Genomic DNA, 25,328 nt, shown 5'->3' with positions numbered 1-25,328 from the left:
GTTGTAAATGTTTTCTAAAAAAAGAGACGATTTATCCTGGTTGTAAAAGTATAAAAAACAATGTTTTGGGCTGTTTCAAGGGATATCTTATGTTTTCGACCGATATTTTGTTCTTACAATAACCGCAATCGTTACCGCATTTTTGCACTAAGGTATATAACATTTGAAAAGGAATAATTGAGATTAATAATTCAACCTCTCACCCATATGCTATGAATAATCTCACCTTCGGATTATTTTCTAATAATCTAATTTTTGCGTTACATTTGCCCACAAAATACCATATTACTAATAATGTTATTAATAATAGGTAATAATAGGGTATCTTGCCAGCAAACTAAGACAAAAGTTGGATTATTCACAGCGAACTAAAGGCAAATATTGGATTATTAAAAAATAATCTACAGTTGGGATTATTCACAACGGACAAGCAAAAGATTGGATTATTAATGTCAAATTTTCCTTTGTAAAAAGCAAACACTATAACTCAAAGTAGCTAGTTTCACTCAAAGCGTAAATTGAAGCTTCATTTGATTAATTTATCAATCAAGACTAAACAGCCTCTCATGATCTGATATGTCAGTTTTGTGGAGTGAAGTGGAAATGGTACGTGAAAACAAAGACAATACAGAACCCCTCACTTATTTCATTGAATTTCAATTTCTTAGCATGGAGTAACTGTAAAGTACACAGTATATGGCATACCAGTAGGCTTCCCTCTTGCCTTTCTTTTTCTGAAGCACATATATAAATTCAGGATGAATAATATCCCCGCCACTGCAGCAACAGCGCTAAGAGCAAGATACGTTAAACAGATTTGTTTAGCTGCATCGAAAAAATATGTATGATTCAGGTTCTACATGTATGGTTTGTTTCCAATACATAACAACAATGGAACGAAGTGTAATAATCTCACCTTGATTGACGTCAATATAAAAGTATGATAATCGGCAACTTGGTTGCACAGTTGTTCCTAATTGCCTTCCATTCATTGGAAGTCTATTAAGTCCCGCTTGCAAGCATCTGTTGCAGTCAAACGAGCTTAATCAGGAGTACACTCGACATACCCTACACCTGATATGGTTTGTCTAACATAGACCACTCCTGTTGCATACGCTAGGGACGTATTATCGCTTATAGCTTTACTAAAGAGGTCAATCATCATGCTTGATAATTGCTGATCAAACTGCTTGTAACCCATCGGTCCATAATCGAAATTGAAATACAACGAATGATTCTCAAGGGAAAAAATGGAGCGGTTTGCATAACGTAGCATACATTGCCCGTAAAACACTATGGCGTCAACATCGTTTGGACATTTCTGTTGAATTTGCCCTGCTGCTACAGTTATGCAGTCTTGGCAAAGTTCAGCTGTGTAGTCTCCATTACAGAGGAAGAGGCCATACACTTCACGAACACCCTCGCCCACAGTCGAGTTGTAGAATTTTTTCGAGGCTGCTTCAGAGGAGAGATTAGCCAATAAATGATTGAGATTGGTTTGATATACACTTCCATCGTCGTACTGCCCCTTTGAACAGAACTGGTGCATAAAAGTAACTTGGTCTTCTGAGATTACAGGACTAAGAAAAAATACTATAAGGCAGATTATATAAATAGTTCTTGTATTATAAACAGCCATTTCCATCATCAAAGATTTTTAGATGATATGTTTTAAATAAGATTAAGAGGAGAAGATGCGGAACCCAGAAGTTAGTTATGTACCCAAATCAAAGAATTCAAAACAAATAAGGAGAACAAAATCATTCAAACCTAATCCTAATATTCAATTAATCTTTCACTATCATTATTCTAATTAGAAGTTAAAAAATGATTTACAGTCATACTTCTTTAGCACTTTCCAAGAACAAAGAAGCATCCTACAATGAAGACTGAAGATAATGATGAACAAACATGTTGAATACGATGATGTCCACTATTTGACCAAGCTATTATTTAACTTTTCTTGAGATTAAGCTGAAGAAATCTGTAGCTCAATAAAATATTTTGTGAAAGTTTGACTGCAAATTATCAAATAATATAAACTAAAAGCTATACGGATTATAAAAAATGTGTATATAGTATTTTAAAAAGATATTTTATATGGTAGTAACATACTTTATGAAACGCCAGTGGTAGCAAGTCTTAAAAAAAATTCCATAGAATAGCGTTGTAATGTTGTACTTAAATCTACAATAACATTAATGGGCTAAAAACGTTACATTGGCCGTTAAGTTGGAAAAGATCTTATTTGTCCTTATCTTCTTTCTTTTAAGATTCAGTAGATTTTATAGTTAAGTTTTGCTACCATTGACACTTCATAAAAGTATTTAGCTACCATATAGAATATTCCTAAGATATTACACAACTTAACGTCCAAACATTTTTAGCCCATTAATGTTACTCTAGTTTTTAGTACAACATTACAATGCTATTCTGTGGATTTTTTTAAAGATTTGCTACTAATGACGTTTCATAAAAGTATGTTACTATCATATAGAATATCCTTTTGAAAAAATGTGGTTGCAAGAAACTAAGAAATGAATACTGCATGAATAAAAATTCAGGATACGTAGAACCTGAATATGCAACAGGACTCTTTCTAGTCAAGTAAATGATTTTTATTCACAGTATCAAACTGTGTCAATGAGGATAGTTGAACACATGCAATCAGATCTCTTATTATCCATATATTATAGGTTTACCTCTGTCTAGTATTGTGATCTTACAATTATTGAGCCCACCAGGCGTGAATGAGCCGCATCAGTATAATATTGTCCGCTTTGTGTTATCCCGCATGGATTTGTTTTAGGACACATTTCCAAAATGCCTCTTACTCATTTGGAGTTGGATCACTTGTATGCTTATGAACTCTTTCCAATTTTTTCCCATGTGGGACTTGGGATGTGCACTCAAGTAGTTATCGCTTATCAGCTCTTATCAACCGCAACTTCACATATAAAAGAGTACAGATATAACACAGCCCTCCGGCTGGAAAAAGTCGAGCACTTTTATTCCCTATTCGAATTCCATTTCCAATCACAGCAAATGCCAATTCTATGTTAGAATAATTATAAGGTTCTCAGACTTTTTCATGTTTTATGTTTAGTCAATAACAAAATTTGTCAAGGAACATATTGTACAATTTCTAAGCCAATACCTTATGAGCTTTGAACAAATTTACAACTCTTAAGTAAAGCAAGCTATTTAAAATTAGGTGCAGAATTATACAAAATGGAAACTGATCTTTCAACACAGAATTAAAAAAGCCTTCAGTCAGTGTCAGTTAAAAATAAAATAAGAATTTTAGATAAAGGTATTGACTTTATGTTTGTACTAATTCTATGTCTTGTGCCTGCAAAAGCTTAAAATCTGATTTTACATGGTTAAAAGTCCCAAAAGAAGACAATGAACCAAACTAAATTTGCGCATCTTTACTTATGCGTAAGTTTTCTGTTTCATTATCTTTCAGATCGTATGCACATTGTGACTGCTCAAGATGAAGTCACCTACTTAGACAGCTATTGTGGAAAGGATCGATATGATGATGGAAGTGAATATGCAAACAATGTTGATATGATATTATCCAACCTCACCTCGGAAGCTAGCACAAAAAAATTCTATAACTTTACCAGCGGAAAAATGCCATATCGAGTTTATGGTCTTTACCTTTGCAATAGCTTTTCTACCAACCAGGTTTGTCAAGATTGTATGACACTAGCACAAGGAGAAATTCGACTAAGATGTGAATCTAGCACAGAAGCTATCGTGTGGTATATCGAATGCATGTTACGTTATGCTAACTACCCCATATTCTCTATAAACAATGACTCTATAGCTCGCCCTTTGGGGGATCGAAGAACAAAGTTTGGTGAGTTCAAACAGGATTTGAGAGACACATTTATCAGTCTCCTTCAAACCGCTACTACTGGGAATTCATCATCATCATTAGCATCAGCCACTACAACTGTTTATCTTACAACAGACATATCTATGAGTTGCTATGTGGATTGCACTCCTGATTTAAGTGCCCCAAAATGCAAGACATGCTTACAAAGTGCACTAAGTAAGCTTCCATCACCTGGTAGATCAGGAGTTCTTCTGCAACCAAGTTGCAGATTGATGTATGCTTTCAATGATGCTAGACCTGTTTTACCAGGTATTTGAAACAAGAAGTTTGCATCTTATATGGACCCCCCTCCCTCCCCGCCCAACCTCCCCGCCCTCCTGCTGTTATTTTAAATGAATATGATGTTATAATGAATACTCCAATTTTATACATAATTAAGAATTAAAAAAGGAGTGAGTAACACCCGTTCGATTTATAAATGCAGATAAAAGGTTAATCATAGCCTTGGGTGTCATTTCCGCAATCGCAGGTGCATCATGCTTCATAATTGTTTATGTCTATCTCAAAAGAAGAAAGAGCATCACAAAACCCAAAGGTAAGTTTTCTCACGCTGTCACATGTTAAAAGAAGAGCAAAGTTAGTTTTGGTTTGGGTCGGAAACTAAGAAAAAAAAAAGATTTTGTAAGCAAAAAAAAAAAAGAAAAGATTGTCAGAACCATTTCAGAAACTAAGAAATCAAGGAAGAAAAGATTTTATCAGCCGATAAGAGAATGGGTCAATGCACTTTGATTGGCCTATATTATACCTTAAAAGAATAAATGCAAATTTTTTAAATGATGTTATTGCAGGGTTAGATGAGATTGAAACCAGGGAAAATCTGCACTTCGAATTTGAAGCCATCAGAGCTGCCACAGACAACTTTGCCACGGCTAATAAGCTTGGACAGGGTGGATTTGGTGTTGTCTACATGGTGTGATACTGTAATTAACTGCATAACCGAGTGAAATTGAAATTTGATTTCTTCCAATGAGGTAGCTTATTAATGGTTTTGATGGTGATGTCAGGGAACACTTGCAGATGGGCAAGCAGTGGCTGTTAAGAGGCTCTCAAAGGCTTCGAGTCAAGGTATCAAGGAGTTTAAGACTGAGGCCTGCTTAGCAGCAAAACTTCAACATAAGAATCTTGTCAGAGTTTTCGGGTTTTGCTTGCAAGGGAATGAGATGTTACTTGTCTACGAATTTGTGCCCAATAAAAGCCTTGATCGATATTTATTTGGTAACATATTTAATGATTGACCTTTCGTTTCAAGTTACTCTTTTGCTATAACAGACATGGATCATGAACTACAGGTCCAAATAGAGGAGCATATTTGAAGTGGGAAGCTCGTCATAAGATCATAGTGGGCATTGCAAGAGGATTTCTTTACCTACACGAAGATTCTCGCCCTAAAATTATTCATCGTGATCTTAAACCCAGCAACATCTTGTTAGATGGAGAAATGAACCCAAAAATTGCAGATTTTGGCATGGCAAAGCTTTTTGGAGTAGATCAAACCCAGGGAAATACCAGCCGAGTGGCGGGAACATTGTAATATTTCAAAATTATCCCATCCTTCAACAAACCTAAAAGTCTAGCTATAAAGAATAGGAATACATGACTTATAAATATAAAAATTTTGATGCAGCGGATACATGGCACCGGAATATGCAACAACAGGACACTTTTCAGTCAAGTCGGACATTTTCAGTTATGGTGTAATACTTTTAGAGATTGTGAGCGGTCAGAGGAATAGCTTTTCAGATACAGATGACCAGGATGAGAACCTTCTACACTATGTATGTTGAAAGCTGTGACTAATCTGTTATTTCCTCTACTTGTATTACTAAAACTTATGCGCCTTACAAATGAGATGGCATTTTGCATTCTAGGCATGGAGACTATGGCAAGAGAAAACTCACTTGAACTTGGTAGATTCAGCATTCGGAAATGATTTTTCGAAAGATGAAGTTGAACGATGCATATACATTGGGTTATTGTGCATTCAAGAGGACCCTGCAAAAAGGCCAAACATTGCATCAGTTTTGCTCATGCTTAATACCAAACCTATTAACTTTCCACAACCTTCACCACCTCCAGCTCTACCTTATAGTAAAGGAAAACAAGTAGCATCACAAGAAAGTTTGGGTACTCAGGCAGAGGATGACATCACAGACCTGCTTCCTCGATGAGGGCATGGAATGCAGAAGCAAATCTACAGAAAATGCCGAAGTTTTCTTGTACTACAGTTAAGACTAGTTCAGAAACTCCGAAAAATTAAAATACTTCAAAAACAACCGCAATTCATGTTTGAGTTTGGATTTGGAGCGATACTTATCATTTTCATGTTAATTTGTTCGACAAACCATAATTTGAGAAAATAAAGTAAAATATATTGTAGAGTACTTATTGCCTTCAAATTTGGTAATAGACAGAAATTTCTTAAATTGTTTCTTATGCTCTAATCTCGCCGTTAAGACCTAAAATCAACTCCATGTTCTCTAAGAGGAAGTACGGGTGTGAAATCCAGTTTCTAAGTTTATATTGTATTGCTAAATGCTAAAATATCTCATTCATACAGATGTTAAATTAAACAACAATAAAAAAGCCTTGATCCCGGAAGATTGGATGGGCTACAAAAACCAAAACAAAACAAAACATAACTTTGGAGATTGTCTGCAACAATGAGCTTTTTCCATAAAGTATAAATTCAATTTTATTGATAAAGAACGTATCTGTATGATCATATATAACTCCTCGTACCCGTTTAATTCAGTTTGAAATTTTAAATTAACACGCTGCATTCGCAATGACCATTGACCAACTGTCCTGAAACGCTGTTAAAGTGCATAGCAGTCTGAATTCACCAGTCTACTTCCTAATTTCAGATAGTGAGCTGGATATGTCAGCATATGGATATGTAAGAAATAATAATCGGACTAATATTATAAGAAAGGGATACAATTTTTGAATCAGGCTACAGGCGGTGAGTTTATAGTGGCAAGAAACAGAAGTCAGCTTCAAAAGAAAATACAAATATCAACACATCCACATTATGATATAGTCTAACCTGTAGTGTGATCAGAAATTCAGCCAAAAGCTTGTTCAACGGGGCTCAAAATTCTACTGTCCATGGCTTCTACAATGTTCCCAGGCAATTCAAATAAAAGTCAAGATAATGAAACAAGCTTAAGTTGTACCTCTCAATATCCCAGCAACCATTTTATAGTCTACCTTTCTGTTCTTCATATCAAATCTGCTATTGTTGAGGATCACACGGCTTGCAAGTATGTCAGGACTCAGAAGTGCATTGCACAAGGCCATGTATGGAGCCTTGCTTAATTATATTAGGTGTCTTAGTATGCAGACCACAACATATTCTCCACCCACAATGTCTCTATAATTTATTCTATAATGTACTTCTTATATATGTGAAGTTGCAGATGTTGTTTGAGACCAAGGGTCAACCGAAAACAGCCTTTGTCATCACTGTTAAAGATAAAAATAGCGTACATCCAAATCCCAAAACTCGCTAAGGTAGGACTTAGGAGCCACTTAATGGACTAGGGTAATGGAATGTCATTGTAATTAGAAATGATATTTAATTCGGCAACAACCTACGCAACTTTCCTTGAGTTGTGCTGTTAGATCTCATCTATAGTGAGCAAGCCATAGTTCACAGAACTTTTACCTCCCATGCTGTTGTCGTAGGAGGGTTGATTATGCACTTTCAATGGTACACACAAAATCCCTGCTAAAACTTGCATTTCCTCACATATAGATCTTAAGCGTTAATATATTTCATTCCATTACACCAAAGTCATTCAGTGGCTCCCACCACGGCTCCTAACTAGACGGGGTTTGGAATACGGAATTTTACCTTTGTGATAACAATAACAAAGAGGTTGTTTTAAATTGACACTTGACGAAAAACATCATTACTTCTTCACGTAGATGAGAAATGCACAGGCATCCTAAAAGTTAACTGTTTTAAAAATTATAAAATACATTCTGATTATTGTTGTGTCAAATTTCAGAACAACCAACCCAGTTTTTATCTTCAAAATGAACTAGACTTCATCCTGAATGGCAACAAGCAAATTTCTCTTCTCAATCGGGAAAACAAACAAAGTAAGTTTTCTGTTCACTAACATTAGACCAATGTTTACCTCAATAAACGCAATTCAGAATGACAGAGAAGATTGATGGTTGAAATCTCTTCATCCTCAAGTAAATTAGCTTAATCTTTTAGTATTCTAATGACAAAGTATAAATATCAGTATTATATTTCATAATATGGAACATATATATACACACAACATATAGAAACTCAAAGTAGTTATACAGATTACAATTTCTACAATAGAAGCTTAAACAAATAACTAAAACTGCACCCTAGAAGCAGAAGGCATCCTTTGTAAAATGAGGCTAAAAAAGACCATGCAACAGTAAAGTATGAGTGCACATTTATACATACAAGACAACAGATGAGAAGACTCACCAAATGTCTCCTGGAAAAACTACAAGAATTAAAACCGGCACAATACAACATCTGAAACTGTTTAGAGATGTAAGAATTGCCCGGCCGGATCCACCTGAAAACCCACATATGAATTTCATATTATTGTTTTGTTTTCAAAGTTTAATCGGTTTTCTTAGATATCAAATAGAACTTCTCCAACACATATATCTTATTGTACCTTTCTTCAAACTAGAAACTAATAAGCACTGGTCAAATGATGAAAACGACAAATTTAAACAACATTTAGAAATAACATCATAGAAGTTTATGCTCCTGAAGATGGTGTGCATACTAGTCAAGAAAACAGAAAGAAACAAAAACTTTGAAGTTTGATCTGCTTGTTCAATAATACGAAGTATCTCTAAGTATAACTCGAATAGCAGAACAATCAAACTTGAAATGCATACTCTCAAGGCTAAAAAATTGAAAGACCCAATAACATACAATGAAAGAAAGTAAGAAATTAAGGTGCAGAGGATCAATCATCAATTTTTATTTAATTCAAAATTTTGGATAATGCCAAGTCTCAATCTCAATTTGATTAGACAAGATGTATGAGATATCTTACCTGCGATAGGAGATGGAATGTGGTATATAGAAGGCCTAAAATCAGGAGGAGTTTGAGGAGGAACTGAGGCCGGTGCAGGGGGTGGTAAAGAAGTAACTGGTGGTGCAGTACTATTCACAAAGAAAGGACCAAGGCTATAATGAAGCACGCAACTAGGCATAAAAATCATACTCGTTACCCTTCCTGTCCCAACTTGAGATGACATTTCAGCTAGCGCTATTTTTAAGCAGACCTCACATGGCTTGCCAAGTAAGTCGGGAGTGCATTGCACAAGGCCATATAAAGTATCAGATGATGTTATAACTCCCATCCCTGTAGCAAAACCTCGTGTACTATTATAAGCAGCTTGCATAGTTAGCCTTTCCATGGTTGCATTTCGCACTAGCTCCAGACGAAGAGGATCCGCATAATTGGCTAAGGTGTATTGCACAGCCAAAGTCTCAATATCTAATAGACCAAAAATGAATAGGTTTGCGTATCGCACCATACACTCCTGATACCAAACGATTCCCTCTTTCTGATTGGGGCACACTTCTAGAATCTTCCCGGTTGCAGCTTTCACACAGTCATTGCATTGCTTTGGTGACATGTCACCCCTGCAGTTGTAAAGTGCAAACACTTTGTCAGGTAGATCACCAGCAGTGGAATTATAGAACCCAGAAACAGAGGATTTGGCAGTGAGATTTGAGAGAACTAGCTTTAGATTTGTCTGGTACATGCTATTCAAAGTATAATTCCCATTGTTATAACAGAATTTGTTTCCAAAGTTGGGTTGGGACATTACACATGTAAATAAAGATGACAACAGAACATTTAGCAGAACAGAAATAAATTTGTCCATGGAAGCCATTGTAACAAAACACATAAGCATCCGGCATTCCCCATCAAGTCAAAGAGTTGAGGTTGAGAACTAAAATTATTGCAAAGTTATGTTCTACATGACGTGGTCTTATTCTCGTTTTAGTTTCTTTATCTTCATAGAATTATGCGTCCAAGACAGAATGTTATATCATTCAGTGCACATGTTTGAACAATTCCGAGTTAAGACCACACCAACATAGCAATATTAAATTAAACAACCAACAATTTTTAAAACATTCTTGTAATGGTAACTTGCTATCATTGATGCTTCTCTCTTATCAATTTAGTGACTAATAAACTAATGCTGGCAAAAGTCTAGAGTAATCACCTTCAATAGAAAACTCAGAAAATGTAAGAAAGAAAGTCAAGGCATGTGCCAGAAAAAGTACATCTATGGCAAAGGATTCTGTTGGAAGCTAACTCACTTGATGTCCATATTCAAATTGCAAGTTAACAGAATATGGATTTGGACGACCTAATACTTCAAAATGGATTATTCTTAGACAAATTTAAGCGAATTGCGAATTCAAAAAGCAAATTAGCTAGCGAGTTATTAGAGATAGTCTATCGTGAGATCGTCTCATTCGAAAACTAGTGATTAATGAATGGTTTAGTAGCAAAGTTAACCTCTTAATAATTAATAAAAAGGTCAAGAGTTCAAACATTTCCCCTTCCTAATTTTTGACACAAATATAAAGTCTAGGATTTTTCCCACCTCAATGTTTTAACTAAGTCTAAGCAACTAAATGATCAACTAAATTTCAAGCCTTTTTTCACACAATTACAAGAAAGTAAAGAAATTACTTTCACAAATAACATCATCAAGAATGAGATACATAGGAGCATACAACTTAATGAGGCACAAAAATGTATGGGTTTATTCCACAATCTTCATTTTTATTCTCCATTGAACAAACTTATAATTCATGATTCATTTATATTGAGTTTAAAAGAAATTCACATAAATAGGTTACAAGAACAGAATTCAGATTTCAAACTAAGTAATAAATTATTCCAAAGAGCACCAATTTGGCAATTTTACTACTATATAGACTATATAGTATTAAAGATGATCAAAAGCCCAAATAATATTATCAAGAGACGGTAGAAAAAGCTACTATGTTTTACCTTAAGTAGTTCCTAAGCCCAAATCCTTCGTCAGTTACAGCATTAATGGTAATGGAGTATCTTGTTCATTCATTCAACAGGAAACTGAAACACTTAAACATAAATAGAAGAGTGTATTATTCATCAACTACATGTCAAAAGCACAAATAATTATTTATTAAACTAATTATTAATTAACATCTCTCGGCTTACAAGGTAACCTACCCAATGAATAATGTAACTAAGCTATTTAATAACCCAAAGTGTTTTCCATTGACCAATCTATAACTAAATATTGTTGATGTCATCACGTTTTAAAAATTTTTTATGCGTCATTTTCTCAATAAAAATTTTTCCTCTAAAACTCAATGGTGATGTCATTGTTATTTGACTAATGTTTATACCTTTGACATTTCTACTTTCTAATTATGGTTTTAATGTTATTCACATTAATTGCTTTTTACTTTTTAGGTCACATCATTTAATGTATTAGAAAATTATATATTTTATTTTATTTTTTTCAGTCATTTATAAAATCTTTATAATATTATTTATTAAATGAGTATAGGATAATTTAAGATAGTAAAAAACATAAAACTGTAAGTTTTTATTTTTTTTATTTATATAAATATGTTAGAAAATTAATAAAGTCATGCATCGTACGGGTATTATGTAGTAAAATTACTAAAAACATTTTACCACTTAGTTACTACTAATGATTTCACATTTTTAAAATGGAAATTTTGGTTAATTGCTCTCACTCTCCCCCCCCTTTTCCTCAGTCTCATCCGGTCACCCCTGCCGCCAACCATTTCAGCCCCTCACTCCTTTTTTTTATTATCTTACTTACTGCGCGGTTGTCGACCCGAGACCACCATACCTGGTTGGTGATTGACCCGAGACCACCTTACTTCCTGGTCGGCAATCGACGGGAACCGCCGCATTTTATCATCAATCAAAGACACCAGAAAATTTCCTATGATAAAGGTTAGTTCGTCATTTTCTTCTAATCAGCTTCGAAATGCATTCTTTTAAACAACCCAGTTCCCTTTTTGTTTCATCCTCAATCGAAACTTTATTTCCAAGTAGTATTTGTATCACAATTTGGTCAAATTTTTGTCATTGGTGTTTTAAACTTGGCTTTCTACTGATTTGGTTGTAATTGCGTTCGTTTCATAATCACACATTTCAATTGGGGAACATAGATGAATGGGTATAAGTAGAATTGCCTAATTGGTACTTGGAAATTAAATTTTGAGTTATGATATGTTATGATTAATTTGTTGTAATTGGATTGTTAATTGAACTAGTTAGAATTGTTGACCCAAAACATAGCAAGTACTAGCAAACATGACAAATTCTCAATTTGATTTGTAAAGAATTTATTTGAAATTTCAAGACAATGGCATGTCAGTAAACTTGGGACCTCATATTTCATTTGTAATGGTTCTTTTTTTTAAAAAAATGTTGAATCTTATCTAAAAGGTATATCTTTTAGATTCAAATTTAGTATTCTAACAAACTTTACTCTTCATTAGGTTTGTAAAGATTTTTATTTGAAATTTCAAGACAATGGTATTAAATTCAGGACTTCATATTTCATTTTTATGGATTAATTTAATTTTCTTTTTGTTGAATTTTATCAAAGTATACTTTTAGATTCGAATTAGTAGTATTTGAATAAACATACTCTTTATTTGACTTGTAAATAATTTGTTTGAAATTTCAAGACAATGGCTATAAACTTGGGATCTTATTTAGTATTTATTGTTTGTTGAATTTGATCTGAAAAGTATGTCTTTTAGATACGAACTAGTAGTATTTTAACTTGTCAAGTGTCAGTGAAGGTGCTAGATACAGTTTACTAGCCTATGGTGGCAGTGCTTGTAAGAGCTGCTTCCCTGCTAGTCCTTTGACTATGATATGGTATTCATCTTCGGATTTTGTAATTAAATTGGTCTTTTTAGTTCATTTTGTTAGTTAATTGCTGTGACCTGTGATTTCGGGCTATATATGTAATGCCTTAGTTATATCTTTGAATTTTTGGTTTAAAACTTGAAGAGACTAGATATTAGGCTTTGCTATGCTAAAATGGCCACACTCTATTTTGTATGGCATGCTTTTCGAGCACATAATTCTAATTATTTTCTTCCAATACAGGGGTTATAGAAATAGGGAAATGAGATAGAAGTGCTCCTCTCTTTTGTTTTGTTAGTTACCTGACAAAAAAGAAATTTATGTCAACCAGTTAAGATTTGATGTGAAGAACATAATAGAGGAAGATGTATGCTAGTGAGTTCTCATATTCATTTTGAGGTTATCTGTTTTAATTTTGAATATCATTTCTTTTGTTGAACCAGCTTTTGGTTTTCTAGCTTCCTTTTGCTTTTGGTACTTCCATTAGAAGAGTAATGAGAATATATGATATATCTATTTCAGTAAGGTATTTGTATGGAGTCAATATGTATCTTTTTACATATTGTATTCAAAACTCAAAAGTAGGGTCACATACATCAATGAGCCCCTTACAAACTATGTCAATTGACCTTAATTGGAGTTCATTTGCGATCTGTACGCTCATATTTTCAATCTCCACCATAGAAGAGAATAGGCGAATGTTGTAATGACAGACTTCATGGTAGTAACAATCCTTTATGCCCTCGACGGTTCTATTAATCTTTCTCTCTATCTTATCCGAGGAGCTGTAAATTTTCTTTTTTTTTTCTCTCCTCTTCTTCTAGCCGATGACAATTGCCATTGTTATTTTATATTTTGAAAGACTTTCTCTGAAATGTACCTCCGCTAAACTTTTCACTTGCAAGTTGCAAGTGCAATGCATTTTTCCTTGCTTCCGGCTCTATATCGAATGCACATCTTTGATTAATAATATAATTAATTGGACGTAATTTTAAGTTATAAGATTTGATGTCATCAAAGTCCGCATTATTACAAACTAAACAAAACCTCACTTGACAATGTTTTTTCATGCAATAAAAAGTTCATATATTACAATACTAGTGGATGAATAATGAGTACCCTGAAAGGGTTGCAAGTAAAAGAGACTGGGATGTAGTTTCTTTGGGATTTGGACTCTTGGAGAGCATTCAAACCGCCTCAATTTCTTTATCATAGATTGTTCTTATTTTAGTAAAATCATGGATTAGGCTGAGTAGTTATCCTTTTTTGTCAATATATGTTTAATTTTTTTAGTAAAAGCATTATGTTTAGCGCTCATACACAAACATATATATACTTTGAAAAATTACGTTGATAAATCAAAGTGTACATCATAAAAATTTGATTATAGTCCTGAATCTTGATCCATCGCTAAGGAATGTTTATATTTTTTTTAATAATTTCAAACTCTACAAATTACGTGCTCAAATGTCATCCCAAAATCACATGAAAGTCAATGAACATGTTGAAGCTCTTGATTTTTTCTTTCCCTCCCTTTGGATTATTATTGATTGTGTCGGGTAAAGAGTTATCACATTTTCTAAGCGTGTCTGTTATGTGTTAATATTATTTTCTTAAAATTACCTTACAGAGTTGCGCGAACATCTTTTTGCTGACACGATATTGCACTATACGGAGTTATGCACCCACCTATTTTCCATACAAAAGGATCATTGATACAGTTTTAAAAGGTTAGAAGAACCTGTAAGATGATTGCTATGCAGCCAAAACTTTTTAGATGTGACACAAATTTTAATAGTTTCAGAGGACTTGATGATTCAAGGAGGGGCAGCAGCATTTGCTCGTTGTCAATACTTGGGTTTGCATGTCATCTCTTGCCTTCTACTTCAGGTTTTAGAATTTCAAGTAGGAGTTCCGGGCTTAATTATGTGGCATTTGCCAAGAAGATATTCTCTACAAATGTACTTCCAAAGGAGTCCATGTTTATATGCAATGGAAAAATGGATAGGATATCAACGAAACATACTATTTCGATTGAGCATCAAAAGCGAGTACAGGAATTTGCTACTCAAGGGAGTATTGGAGGTAATTCAAAGATTACATTCCCTATAAAAGTGGCTAGGAAGAACATTCTTGGTCCTCCAATATCTGCTCGTAAAAATATCAATGGTATAAATTCTTTCGAAGTTCTTCCAAAAGATGAGCAAAAGGAAGCAAACTCCACTCAGTCTCCCTCTGCATCAAGTTCTGTTGAAAAAAAGGTGTCAAAGGCTAAAACAAAACAGAAGCCGAGATCACGAACTAAGAAGAAAGAAACTCCGTCTGGTACATTATCTTCTCCTGATGATCCGTCAAAAGGTTCTAGCAAAGTAAAAAGACTGAATGGCCTGTCACCAGAGGCTGCTGAGGTAAGTTCATTTTTCCTTGCCCAACTGGTACAAATAGTTCTTGGGAAGGTTCTGGACTGACACTGTAGTTTCTCAGAATAGCTCAATTGTGGATATCACTAACGAAGAAGTTGATATATCTGACTCACCGCAAGCTGCATCTAAGAAAAAAGCCCCAAAGTCCCGGAAGAAGGGGACATTGGCTAAAGGAAATGACTTAGAGGTGAAAATCAACGGCACTTTACACAAATCGAAGGTGGAGGAGGAAGTAGCTCTTACCAGCAGAGAATCTCAGAAACCAATGCCTCAGACAGTTAATGGAATCAAGTCAATTAAGTTGAAGCCATTGTATCCTCCTACAGGAAAATCTGTTTTGGTGGTCGAGTCCCTCACTAAAGCAAAGGTTATTCAGCAGTACCTTGGTGACATGTATGAAGTTCTACCAAGCTATGGCCATGTAAGGGACTTGGCTTCTAGGTCAGGATCTGTACGCCCTGACGACAACTTCAGTATGGTGTGGGAAGTTCCATCATCTGCCTGGACTCATCTTAAGAGTATGAAGGTTGCAGTTAGTAGGTATGTTTTTGTCCCTTTTGACTGTTGTTTATAATGAGGAATAATTTGTGCGTAGTAGATTTGAGATGTACTTTTTGTTATCTTTACCTTTCCTTGATTCTAGCGTCATTTATTTTATGAGTGTAAATGTATATGATTTTTTTATGTGTGAAATAATTGTTATTCTAATTGCAAGGGATGCTATTCATCTTTTTTATTTTTTGTTTCAGAGCAGATAATCTTATTCTTGCATCGGATCCTGATCGAGAAGGAGAAGCCATTGCTTGGCACATAATTGAGATGATGCAGCAACAAAAGGCTCTGCGTGATGATTTGAATATTTCCAGAGTTGTTTTTCAAGAAATTACAGAATCAGCCATAAAAATTGCTCTTCAAAGTCCAAGAAACATTGATGTCAACATGGTCCATGCTTATCTCGCTCGTCGTGCACTTGATTATTTGATTGGATTTAACATTTCTCCTCTGCTTTGGAGAAAGCTACCTGGCTGTCAATCTGCTGGACGAGTACAATCAGCTGCTCTTTCTCTTTTATGTGACAGAGAATTAGAAATTGAGGAATTCAAACCACGGGAATATTGGAGTGTGGAGGCCACTTTCAGTTCAAGTTCAGCATCATCACAAAACAAATCTTCTCTTCGGTCATATTTGACTCATTTTGGTTCGAAAAAATTGAGTCAGTTTTCAATTGGCTCAGCAGCTGAGGCAAAGAGTATTGAGCAGATAGTGAGTTCATCTACTTTTGAGGTCACTGCTGCTAAGAAAACCAAAGTGAAAAGAAACCCCCCAACTCCCTATATAACATCGACCCTTCAACAAGATGCTGCAAATAAGTTGAATTTTTCTGCTTCCTATACAATGAAGCTGGCACAGAAATTGTACGAGGGGATTGAGTTAGCAGGTGGCGACGTGGCTGGATTGATAACCTACATGAGGACTGATGGTTTACACATGTCTGATGATGCTGTAAAAGAAATATGCTCTTTGGTCCGAGAGCGTTATGGTTTGGAGTTTGCTGCAACTAATCCAAGGAAGTTATTAAAAAAGGTGAAGAACGCCCAAGAGGCACATGAAGCCATTCGACCTACAGATATACGAAGGCTTCCATCCATGCTTGTTGAGGCCCTTGATGTAGATTCTTTAAAGTTGTACACTTTGATTTGGGCTCGTACTATGGCCTGTCAGATGGAACCTGCACGAGTTGACCAGATACAACTTGATATTGGAAATGACGCTGGGTCCATTTGTTTTCGAGCAGCTTGTACTGCAGTTGAGTTTCCTGGATACAGATCAGTATATGAAGATATAGAAACTCAAACGATTCGAGACAGTGACAATGAACCTACTGATCGCGTAGAACTTTACGAGATCCTCAGTGATCTAAAACAGGGAGATCCTATGTGCCTTGGAAATGTGGAATCTAAACAACACCATACTCTACCCCCACCTCGTTATTCTGAAGCATCATTAGTAAAGAAGATGGAAGAGCTCGGAATTGGAAGGCCTTCAACGTATGCAAATATACTCAAAGTTTTACAAGACAGGAAATATGTAACAGCAAAAAACCGAGTGCTATACCCTGAATTTCGTGGTCGTATGGTCTCAGCGTTTCTCTCTCACTATTTTAATGAGGTGACAGACTATAGTTTCACTGCTGACATGGAAACTGAGCTTGACAATGTTTCTGCTGGATCAACTGAATGGAAAGGGCTCCTTAAGGATTACTGGGGTAGGTTCAGTACTTACTGTGATCGTGCCGGCAAAGTTCAAATCCATCAAGTGGAGAAGATGTTAGAGAGAACTTATGAAAACTTCCTTTTCTCCTCGCTTCCTGAAGAAAGCCGAGCATGCCCCAGTTGTTTGGAGGGTACTCTAATCTTCAAGGTGAGCCGATATGGTGCAGGGTATTTTATTGGTTGTGATCAACACCCCAAGTGCAAGTAAGTATTAACACATCCCAACACTTTTTAGGCTCATGATAGTAGTCTTCATTTATTATTTTAGGTCAATTATGAGACCAGCACGTATAACAATTAAATTAATTTGGAGTCGGTTATTATCTTCTTTTGCTAACATGGAACACACAGTGTTCAATATTGATTATTAAACTGGATCTGCAATAGCGCTTGTTGATTCTTTCTTGGTTGTGATAAGTGTCATACAATGTTCAGTCTTTGATCATGAGTTTAGGTGCTGTACTTGTTAACTCTTTTTTGGTTGAAGTGAGGGTTAGTTTTTTGGTTTACTGAGGAATATTGCTATATCTTGATGTTAGGTTTATAGCTAAGACATTGTATGCGGAAGAGGATGAAGACGAAGATCCTCAAGAGAGCACTTCAGTTGAAGAACCAAAGTTACTGGGTACTCATCCCGAGTCTGGTGAGAAGGTATTAGATAAGAAGACTTGTGATTAGTCAATTTGCTATTACTATTACTTTAGATGCAACTCTTGTCTTTTAATTCATTTTCGGATTTTGATATATCTTTATTTGATTGTGGTTTTAGGTTCTTTTAAAGAGCGGTCCTTATGGGTCTTATGTGCAGCTTGGTGAAGATAGGAAAGGATATTTACCCAAACGGTCGTCAATTTCTCAGGTTAGTTCATTTCTCATGTGACATAAAGACTTGGAAATGGGATGGGCATGTTTACAACTCATATTACTAACATCTATCCTATGAAAAGTTAAGTCCAATGGAGCAGTTTTACGTTTCTTAATTGCCTTTAATTTGCTTGTAGATCAAGGATGTTAAATCAATTTCGTTGGAAGATGCTATTGATTTGCTCCGCTACCCTATCACAGTGGTATCTATTTCGACATAATTTGCTAGATTTATATTCTTTTATACTTGCACTTTTGACATTCACTTTTTCCTGAAGCTCCTTGAACTTATTTACTCGTAAATTTTACTCCCAGGGAAACCATCCTGTGGACGGCCAGCCAATACTAATAAAGATTTCAAAAACTGGGTTTACTGTTAGGCATCGACGTAACATTGCTCCTGTGCCAAAGGTATATATATGTCTTCGGTCTTGATTTCGGTTTGCATGTTTTGAAATGATTTGGTAATTTTATGGAGCATCACAGGACATCTAATTAGTTCATTCATTAACATAGATCTATCCTTAAAATCTAATTAGTTACAGCTTGTCACAGCTTGGGTTCATCTGCTTTTATTTGCTTCAAATACTCGGTAGCTTTAGGTTGTTCTCCTGTCCGTAAGATCACTTTATTTAGCCTGAAATCTAAAGGGGTTTCATACTGCTGTTGGAGTGAATGTACGAGTTCAGACTTTGCTTAGGATTTTGTTTCAACACTAGAGTCTGCTCACTTCCCTTATGTTGACGTAAATATATGTGTATGCATGCTTCTATTGAACCTCCTTAGCTCCTTGTATCAACTGATATTGTTTTGTGAATACAGAGCTTGTCTCCAAACGATATCGATATGAATAAAGCACTGAAACTACTCTCCGGTAAAGATGTTCGAAGATGTGGGCGCCCAAAGGGTAAAAAGCGTGTGGAAGATGCGGTTGATGACTGTTGAGTATTTCTTTGTGCAATATGCTATAATTTTTTGTAGACTACCCATTACTAATGGTAGATGGTTCCGATCCTTTTGATCATTTATAGTCGCCCATCATATTTCTTGCCTGGGCTTGTATGTTCATAGCTTTATTTTATAGAGAAGTGGGCATTTTTTCTAATGGTCTATCTAAGATTGAAATTATCAAGATTATTGCTTCATATTCCATTGCCCACATAATCTTCGGTAGATTTAGAAAGTCATTTTGATTTTAAGCCTTGCTGGCCTATGTCTTTTGGTTCCTTTTTTCTCCTATACATAAACAAACTGAAATTGTCCACTTGATTCCAGGTCTAGAAGATGTTTTGAAAGCATTCAAAATGCTAATTTATTCTACTTCGATTCTTTATTGGCAGGAGAGGCTGAATATAAGACGATAATATAGGGTGGCCTGAACAAATCACTATACACGTATGCTGAATGGACCTAGCGGTCCATTTGGTAATCAATGCTAAATGGTGGAAATAATAATCAAAAGTTAGTGTAACTTTAGTAAGAGTATCTCTTGACAAGTTTAGTGGTCATGCTTATTCTCCTTTAATAATCTCATTTTCTTCACAAATTTATTCAAATGCATTGCCATTTGAAAACTTGATATTAGGTAGTAATGGAAAACTGTGATCAAAAACTTTTTTATGATCAAACTTTCATTACCATGGGAATGAAATTATTCATTATCATGAAAATGAAACTTTACACTATAAATGATTCTCATTCCCACTGATTAGTACCGATTAGGCGATTACCCAACAACCGTAAGTGTTATTTTCATGTACTTTCAATAATTATTCATTATCATGAAAATGAAATTATCTCATGCACATAAAGATAGATTAAAAAGATTTAACGAAGAACCACTAGAATAAGCTTTTCAAGCTAAATTAAAAATTTCTAATGGTGAAAATAAAAATAGTCATTGTAAAAATTATAAAAAAGGACAAACATCAACTAATCGTAGCAAGGGGTGAGGAAATTTTAAAAATCAAAGGAGTCGATTAAATAATCAAAACTGACCTTTATTGTAAATTATGTAAGAAAACTAACCACAATACTAATGATTGTCGGTATAAATGTAGGAGGTGTAAAAAGCACACTCACTTCGAAAAAGATTGTTGGTATCGACAAAAAGAAGAAGCAGACTATTCCAAAAACAATAATTCCGGAGAGCAAATATTTTACACTGGATTAAATGCACAAGAAAAAGTAAGTGACATATGGTATATTGATAGTGGTTGTTCTAATCACATGACTGACAATAAAAATTATTTTTTCACTCTTGACGAAAATGTTAAAACACACGTCACACTTGGCGACGGTAAAAAAGAAGATGTCGCCGGAAAAGGGACAATTGTCGCTAAAACAAATGGCTCATCAACATTAATTTATGAAGTTTTTTATGTTCCCGGACTTGCACAAAATTTATTAAGTGTCGGCCAATTAATTAAAAAAAAGGATATATGGTTAAATTTGAGAATAACAAATGTCAAATCTATGATAAAAATAAGGGTCAGATAATAATAACTGTTGAAATGGCTCCTAACAAAATATTCCCATTAAAATTGGCATTTGAAGAAAAATTGGCTTTAAGCTCAATAAATGATGAATTCACCTTATGGCATTTGAGATCTGGGCATCTAAATATTAACAGTCTAAAAATATTAAAACAAAAAAAAATGATAATTGGACTACCATCAATAAAAAATGAAAGAAAAATTTGCGAAGGCTGTATATATGGCAAGATGCACAGATTGTCATTTCCTACTGCATCTTGGAGGGCTAAGGCTCCTCTAGAGCTTGTTCGTGCAGATATCTGGGGTCAGTCTCTTGGCGAAAATGATATTTTCTTTTGTTCGTAAATGACTACTTCCGCATGATGTGGGTATATTTCCTGGAGAAAAAATTAGAAGCTTTTTCCCACTTCATGCAATTCAAAGCCCTCATAGAAAATCAAAGTGGGCATTCTCTTAAGATTCTTAGAACGGATCATGGCGGAGAATTTACAAGCAACGAATTCAACAGCTTCTGTAAGAAGCATGGAATTAAAAGAGAATTTACAGCAAGGCGTACACCTCAACAAAATGGTGTCGCAGAAAGGAAAAACCGCACTATAGCAGAGATGGCCCGTAGCATGATGCAGGGTAAACATCTACCCAAAAGATACTTGGGCGAAGCTGTTCACACGGCAGTATATATCCTCAATAAATCTCCCACAAAAATAGTTAAGGATTTAACACCATATGAAGCTTGGCATAAGAGAAAGCCAAGAGTAGAACACCTTAAAGTGTTCGGATGCGTAGCTTATGCTCACATCCCGAAGGAGAATCGGGAAAAGCTCGATGAGAAGGGAGAAAAATGCATATTCATTGGATACAGTCACGAAACAAAAGGATATCGCTTTTACAAGCTTGAATCTAAACAATTAATCATCTCTAGAGACGTAATTTTCGACGAAGCAGCCGAATGGACGTGGAAAGAAAAAGAAATTGAAGCTCACGAACAAGAGATCCAAGTGAAGAAGACGGAGCAGACCAACCAACAAACCCATTATCTCCGAGTCCAAGTACACCTGGAAGTACAAGATCATCCCCAAGCTCAAGAAGCCAAACATCACGTTCAACTCCTCAACATCAAGAAGCCCGAAGATCAACACGAGATCGGCAACCGCCATCATGGCTACAAGATTACCATTGTGACCAAGCAATGATGGCTCTCTTCTATAGTGAGCCACAAACATTTCAAGAAGTAGCACAAGAAGAAACATGGATTGAGGCTATGAACGAAGAAATCAAAATGACCGAGAAGAATCACACATGGGAACTTGTAGACAAACCACAAGACAAGGAAGTCATCGGACTCAAGTAGGTCTACAAGGTGAATCATAATGATGATGGCTCCATCAACAAGTACAAAGCAAGGCTCGTAGCAAAAGGATATGCACAACAACCAGGAATCGACTTCAACGAAACATATGCACCAGTTGTCCGCATGGAGACAATCAGAACAGTCCTGGCATTAGCAACACAACATCAGCTACCAGTCTTTCAGCTCGATGTCAAATCAACATTTCTAAATTGAGAACTCGAAGAAAAAGTGTACGTCGAGCAACGCAGGGATACGTTATCAAAGGCCAAGAAGACAAAGTATACCGCCTTCGAAAAGCTTTGTACGGACTCAAACAAGCACCCCGAGCGTGGAACAGCAACATCAACAATTATCTTCTCCGGCATGGTTTCATCAAGAAGTCGAGTGAACCTTCACTATACATCAAGACACAAGGTAACAACTTTCTCATTTTATGCCTATACGTGGACGATCTAATCTATACAGGCACACACCCAACGATGATCGAAGAATTTAAAAAGACTAAGATGAAGGAGTACGAGATGACAGACCTTGGTACAATGAAATACTTCCTTGGCATTCAAATCAAACAAAGCCCATGAAGAATATTTCTATCAAAATATGCAGAAGACCTTCTCAAGAAATTCAACATGGGTGAATGTAAACCGCTGGCTACACCAATGGCAATCAGTGAGAAGTTATCAAAGTACGATGGTAAACCAAAAGTCAACGGAGCAATGTATCGAAGCTTGGTCGGCTCTCTCATCTATCTCACACATACAAGACCAGATATAGTCAACGCTGTCAGCATGGTATCCAGGTTCATGAGTAAAGCGAGTAAGGATCATCTAACAGCAACAAAGAGGATTCTCAAATACATTAAGGGAACAAAAAGCTATGGGATCATGTACGAAACTAAAAAAGATTTCAAGCTCACAGGATACACCAATAGCGACTGGGCTAAAAGCGTGGATGATAGAAAAAGTACAAGTGGGTACTCATTTCAGCTTGAAAACAAGGTGGTCTCAAGGTCATCAAAAAAACAGGCGACAGTAGCTTTATCATCAGCAGAAGCAGAGTACATTGCAGCAACAAGTGCAGCACGTGAAGCAGTCTGGCTCAGAAGGATATTAATCGATCTACAACATAAGCAAGAGACACCAACTACAATGTTCTGCAACAGCATGTCAACAATAGCAATGACGAAGAATCCAGTGTTTCATAGCAGATCAAAACACATCGAGATACGACATCACTATATTCGTGAGTTAGTAGACAAGAAAGAGATCAAACTACAATTTTGCAAGACGGGGGAGCAGCTCGCAGACATTTTTACAAAACCCATATCAACTGATAGATTTATCGAGTTCAGAAGACAACTCAGAGTTCAAGATTTTTCAGATTAGGGGGAGTGTTAAAATAATCTAGAAAAATCTAGGATTTTAATTAAATATAAAAATATCTAAACTAAAGAATTAAAAAATAAAAATATCTAAGATAATATAATGGAAGATCCTAGAAAAAGTAATTAAAAAATAAAAATATCTAAGATATTTTAGTAAACTTGTAACTAAACTCAACACTATAAATACCCATTGATGTAATTAATTTTTTGTCAATGAAGAACAATATTAATTCTACATATTCACTCATTTTTCTCTCCAAATAAATCAATTTACTATTTTACCATATAAATTTTCCTACATAATTTACACCATATCACTCAAAATTGTTATTTCGTGGTACTCCTTGCTAAACATGGGTTTGAACTAGATAGATTTGAGCTTGATCATTATCTGAGGCCTGGGGTACTTGTGAGTTGTGCATAGGGATGCAGGCGGGGCGGGTCTAATAGGAGACCCGCCCCATCCCCGCCCCATCGGGGCGGGGATGGGTCCCGGTTTGATGGGTCATGGGGCGGGTACGGGTATAAAATTCATACCCACCGCGGGGATGGGGATGGGGATGGGTTTTAGGTGATACCCGCCCCATCCCCGCCCCGCCCCGCCTAACGAAATGTACAGATTTTGAGAATTGGAATACCCTAAATTATTTTTCAAATTTCTGAAAACCTTGAATTATTTTCAAATTTTTTTAAAAACTTTAAAAACCCCGTTTTTATATTTCTTTTAAGGTCTAAGATCATGTTTTTTAGAGTAAGGTTTATAATCATGTTTTGTCTATTTTTTATCCTTTTTTCTCAATAAAATTTGTTTATATTCATTACGAGTTGTGTAGAGGTAGGTGATATTAAGTGATGATTAGATGGGGATTTGAAAATAAATATGTGACACAAATGGGTATTAAGCGGGGATTTGACGGGTGGTGGGGCGGATAAAATGGGTATTAGACGGGGATGGATACCCAGATGGGGATGGGGATGGGGATGGGGATGGGGATGGTATTAGGTACAAACCCATCGGGGCGGGGACGGGGAAAAAAATTATACCCGCCGCGGGGATGGGGATTGATTTACCAGATGGGGATGGGGATGGTAACGCCAATACCCGCCCCGCCCCGCCCCGTTTGCATCCCTAGTTGTGCAGATCCGCCAAAAGTACTTGATTCCCTTGCTTTTCTGCACAAATTTTCACTTTTTTGTATTTTACTTTACTTTTAGTAGTTAAAATTACTGACACTATACTCCTTTTATTTATTAAGATTGCACTTAGTCTTAAAAACTCTCATATATTTATTGTAGCAATTTGAATGATAAATAATATAAAAATATATATGGACAACAGTTAAAATTTACTTTACTTCGACATAAGATGATGCATAAACTTATCCTACCTCTAGTCCTATTTACTTGGAATATCTATATTTATTTTGAATCACAATAAGAAATAGTGACTCTTTTATATATGGGCTTTTCTCACTTATATCTACGTACTTTTAAAAATTCTTAGTTGTACCCAATAAATTTATCAATTCTCAATTGTACCCAATAATTAGTATGGTTTTTCTCACTTATACCCACGTACTTTTAAAAATTCTCAGCTGTACCCAATAAATTTACCAATTCTCAATTGTACCCAATAATTAGTATTAATTTAACAACAATAACCATTTTTTAATGACAACT

At 35.5% G+C, this 25,328-nt stretch overlaps 4 protein-coding genes across 7 annotated transcripts; 2 read left to right on the top strand and 2 right to left on the bottom strand.

Annotated features, from left to right (window-relative positions):
• Nucleotides 1-1,088: 1,088 nt before the first annotated feature.
• LOC130815767 (putative cysteine-rich repeat secretory protein 7) lies at nucleotides 1,089-1,639 on the bottom strand. The gene is made up of 2 exons (XM_057682249.1): nucleotides 1,188-1,639; nucleotides 1,089-1,104 (listed from the first exon to the last, which is right to left on the bottom strand). Exons 1-2 carry the CDS (start codon nucleotides 1,637-1,639, stop codon nucleotides 1,089-1,091), a joined length of 468 nt encoding a protein of 155 aa, XP_057538232.1.
• Nucleotides 1,640-3,708: 2,069 nt separating this feature from the next.
• LOC130815766 (cysteine-rich receptor-like protein kinase 44) lies at nucleotides 3,709-6,075 on the top strand. Its single transcript, XM_057682248.1, has 7 exons — nucleotides 3,709-4,156; nucleotides 4,332-4,442; nucleotides 4,696-4,817; nucleotides 4,912-5,122; nucleotides 5,197-5,434; nucleotides 5,532-5,682; nucleotides 5,776-6,075. The coding sequence occupies exons 1-7, from the start codon at nucleotides 3,709-3,711 to the stop codon at nucleotides 6,073-6,075; spliced, it is 1,581 nt and encodes a 526-aa protein (XP_057538231.1).
• A 2,146-nt stretch (nucleotides 6,076-8,221) lies between these two features.
• Nucleotides 8,222-11,090, bottom strand: LOC130815100 (cysteine-rich receptor-like protein kinase 34). The gene is made up of 3 exons (XM_057681451.1): nucleotides 10,963-11,090; nucleotides 8,974-9,569; nucleotides 8,222-8,478 (listed from the first exon to the last, which is right to left on the bottom strand). The coding sequence occupies exons 2-3, from the start codon at nucleotides 9,560-9,562 to the stop codon at nucleotides 8,381-8,383; spliced, it is 687 nt and encodes a 228-aa protein (XP_057537434.1). The 5' UTR covers nucleotides 9,563-9,569; nucleotides 10,963-11,090; the 3' UTR covers nucleotides 8,222-8,380.
• A 611-nt stretch (nucleotides 11,091-11,701) lies between these two features.
• On the top strand, nucleotides 11,702-19,617 carry LOC130815093 (uncharacterized). Of its 4 annotated transcripts, XM_057681443.1 has the most exons (11): nucleotides 11,702-11,928; nucleotides 13,102-13,233; nucleotides 14,489-14,588; nucleotides 14,663-15,266; nucleotides 15,343-15,821; nucleotides 16,031-17,758; nucleotides 18,094-18,205; nucleotides 18,324-18,413; nucleotides 18,556-18,621; nucleotides 18,734-18,829; nucleotides 19,241-19,617. In XM_057681443.1, exons 4-11 carry the CDS (start codon nucleotides 14,838-14,840, stop codon nucleotides 19,361-19,363), a joined length of 3,123 nt encoding a protein of 1,040 aa, XP_057537426.1. In that variant the 5' UTR covers nucleotides 11,702-11,928; nucleotides 13,102-13,233; nucleotides 14,489-14,588; nucleotides 14,663-14,837; the 3' UTR covers nucleotides 19,364-19,617. The 4 variants fall into 4 exon arrangements, with proteins under 4 accessions (XP_057537426.1, XP_057537425.1, XP_057537424.1 ...); XM_057681442.1 differs by lacking the exon at nucleotides 13,102-13,233; XM_057681441.1 differs by having other exon boundaries at nucleotides 14,489-15,266.
• The last annotated feature ends 5,711 nt before the right edge of the window (nucleotides 19,618-25,328 follow it).

This window comes from Amaranthus tricolor, chromosome 6 (assembly GCF_026212465.1).
Source record: "Amaranthus tricolor cultivar Red isolate AtriRed21 chromosome 6, ASM2621246v1, whole genome shotgun sequence".
Lineage (NCBI taxonomy): Eukaryota > Viridiplantae > Streptophyta > Magnoliopsida > Caryophyllales > Amaranthaceae > Amaranthus > Amaranthus tricolor.
Note: the sequence above shows the minus strand (reverse complement) of the source record. Positions and strands in the feature narration are given on the sequence as shown.

Coding starts and splice junctions, on each gene's coding strand:
- LOC130815767 (XM_057682249.1), bottom strand. CDS start 1,639: ATGGCTGTTTATAATACAAGAACTATTTATATAATCTGCCTTATAGTA.
- LOC130815766 (XM_057682248.1), top strand. CDS start 3,709: ATGACACTAGCACAAGGAGAAATTCGACTAAGATGTGAATCTAGCACA. Junction 4,443..4,695: donor GAGCATCACAAAACCCAAAG/GTAAGTTTTCTC, acceptor ATGTTATTGCAG/GGTTAGATGAGATTGAAACC. Junction 5,123..5,196: donor CCTTGATCGATATTTATTTG/GTAACATATTTA, acceptor CATGAACTACAG/GTCCAAATAGAGGAGCATAT.
- LOC130815100 (XM_057681451.1), bottom strand. CDS start 9,562: ATGTCACCAAAGCAATGCAATGACTGTGTGAAAGCTGCAACCGGGAAG. Junction 8,479..8,973: donor CATTCCATCTCCTATCGCAG/GTAAGATATCTC, acceptor GTGGGTTTTCAG/GTGGATCCGGCCGGGCAATT.
- LOC130815093 (XM_057681440.1), top strand. CDS start 14,607: ATGATTGCTATGCAGCCAAAACTTTTTAGATGTGACACAAATTTTAAT. Junction 15,822..16,030: donor ATGAAGGTTGCAGTTAGTAG/GTATGTTTTTGT, acceptor TTTTTGTTTCAG/AGCAGATAATCTTATTCTTG. Junction 18,830..19,240: donor ACATTGCTCCTGTGCCAAAG/GTATATATATGT, acceptor TTGTGAATACAG/AGCTTGTCTCCAAACGATAT.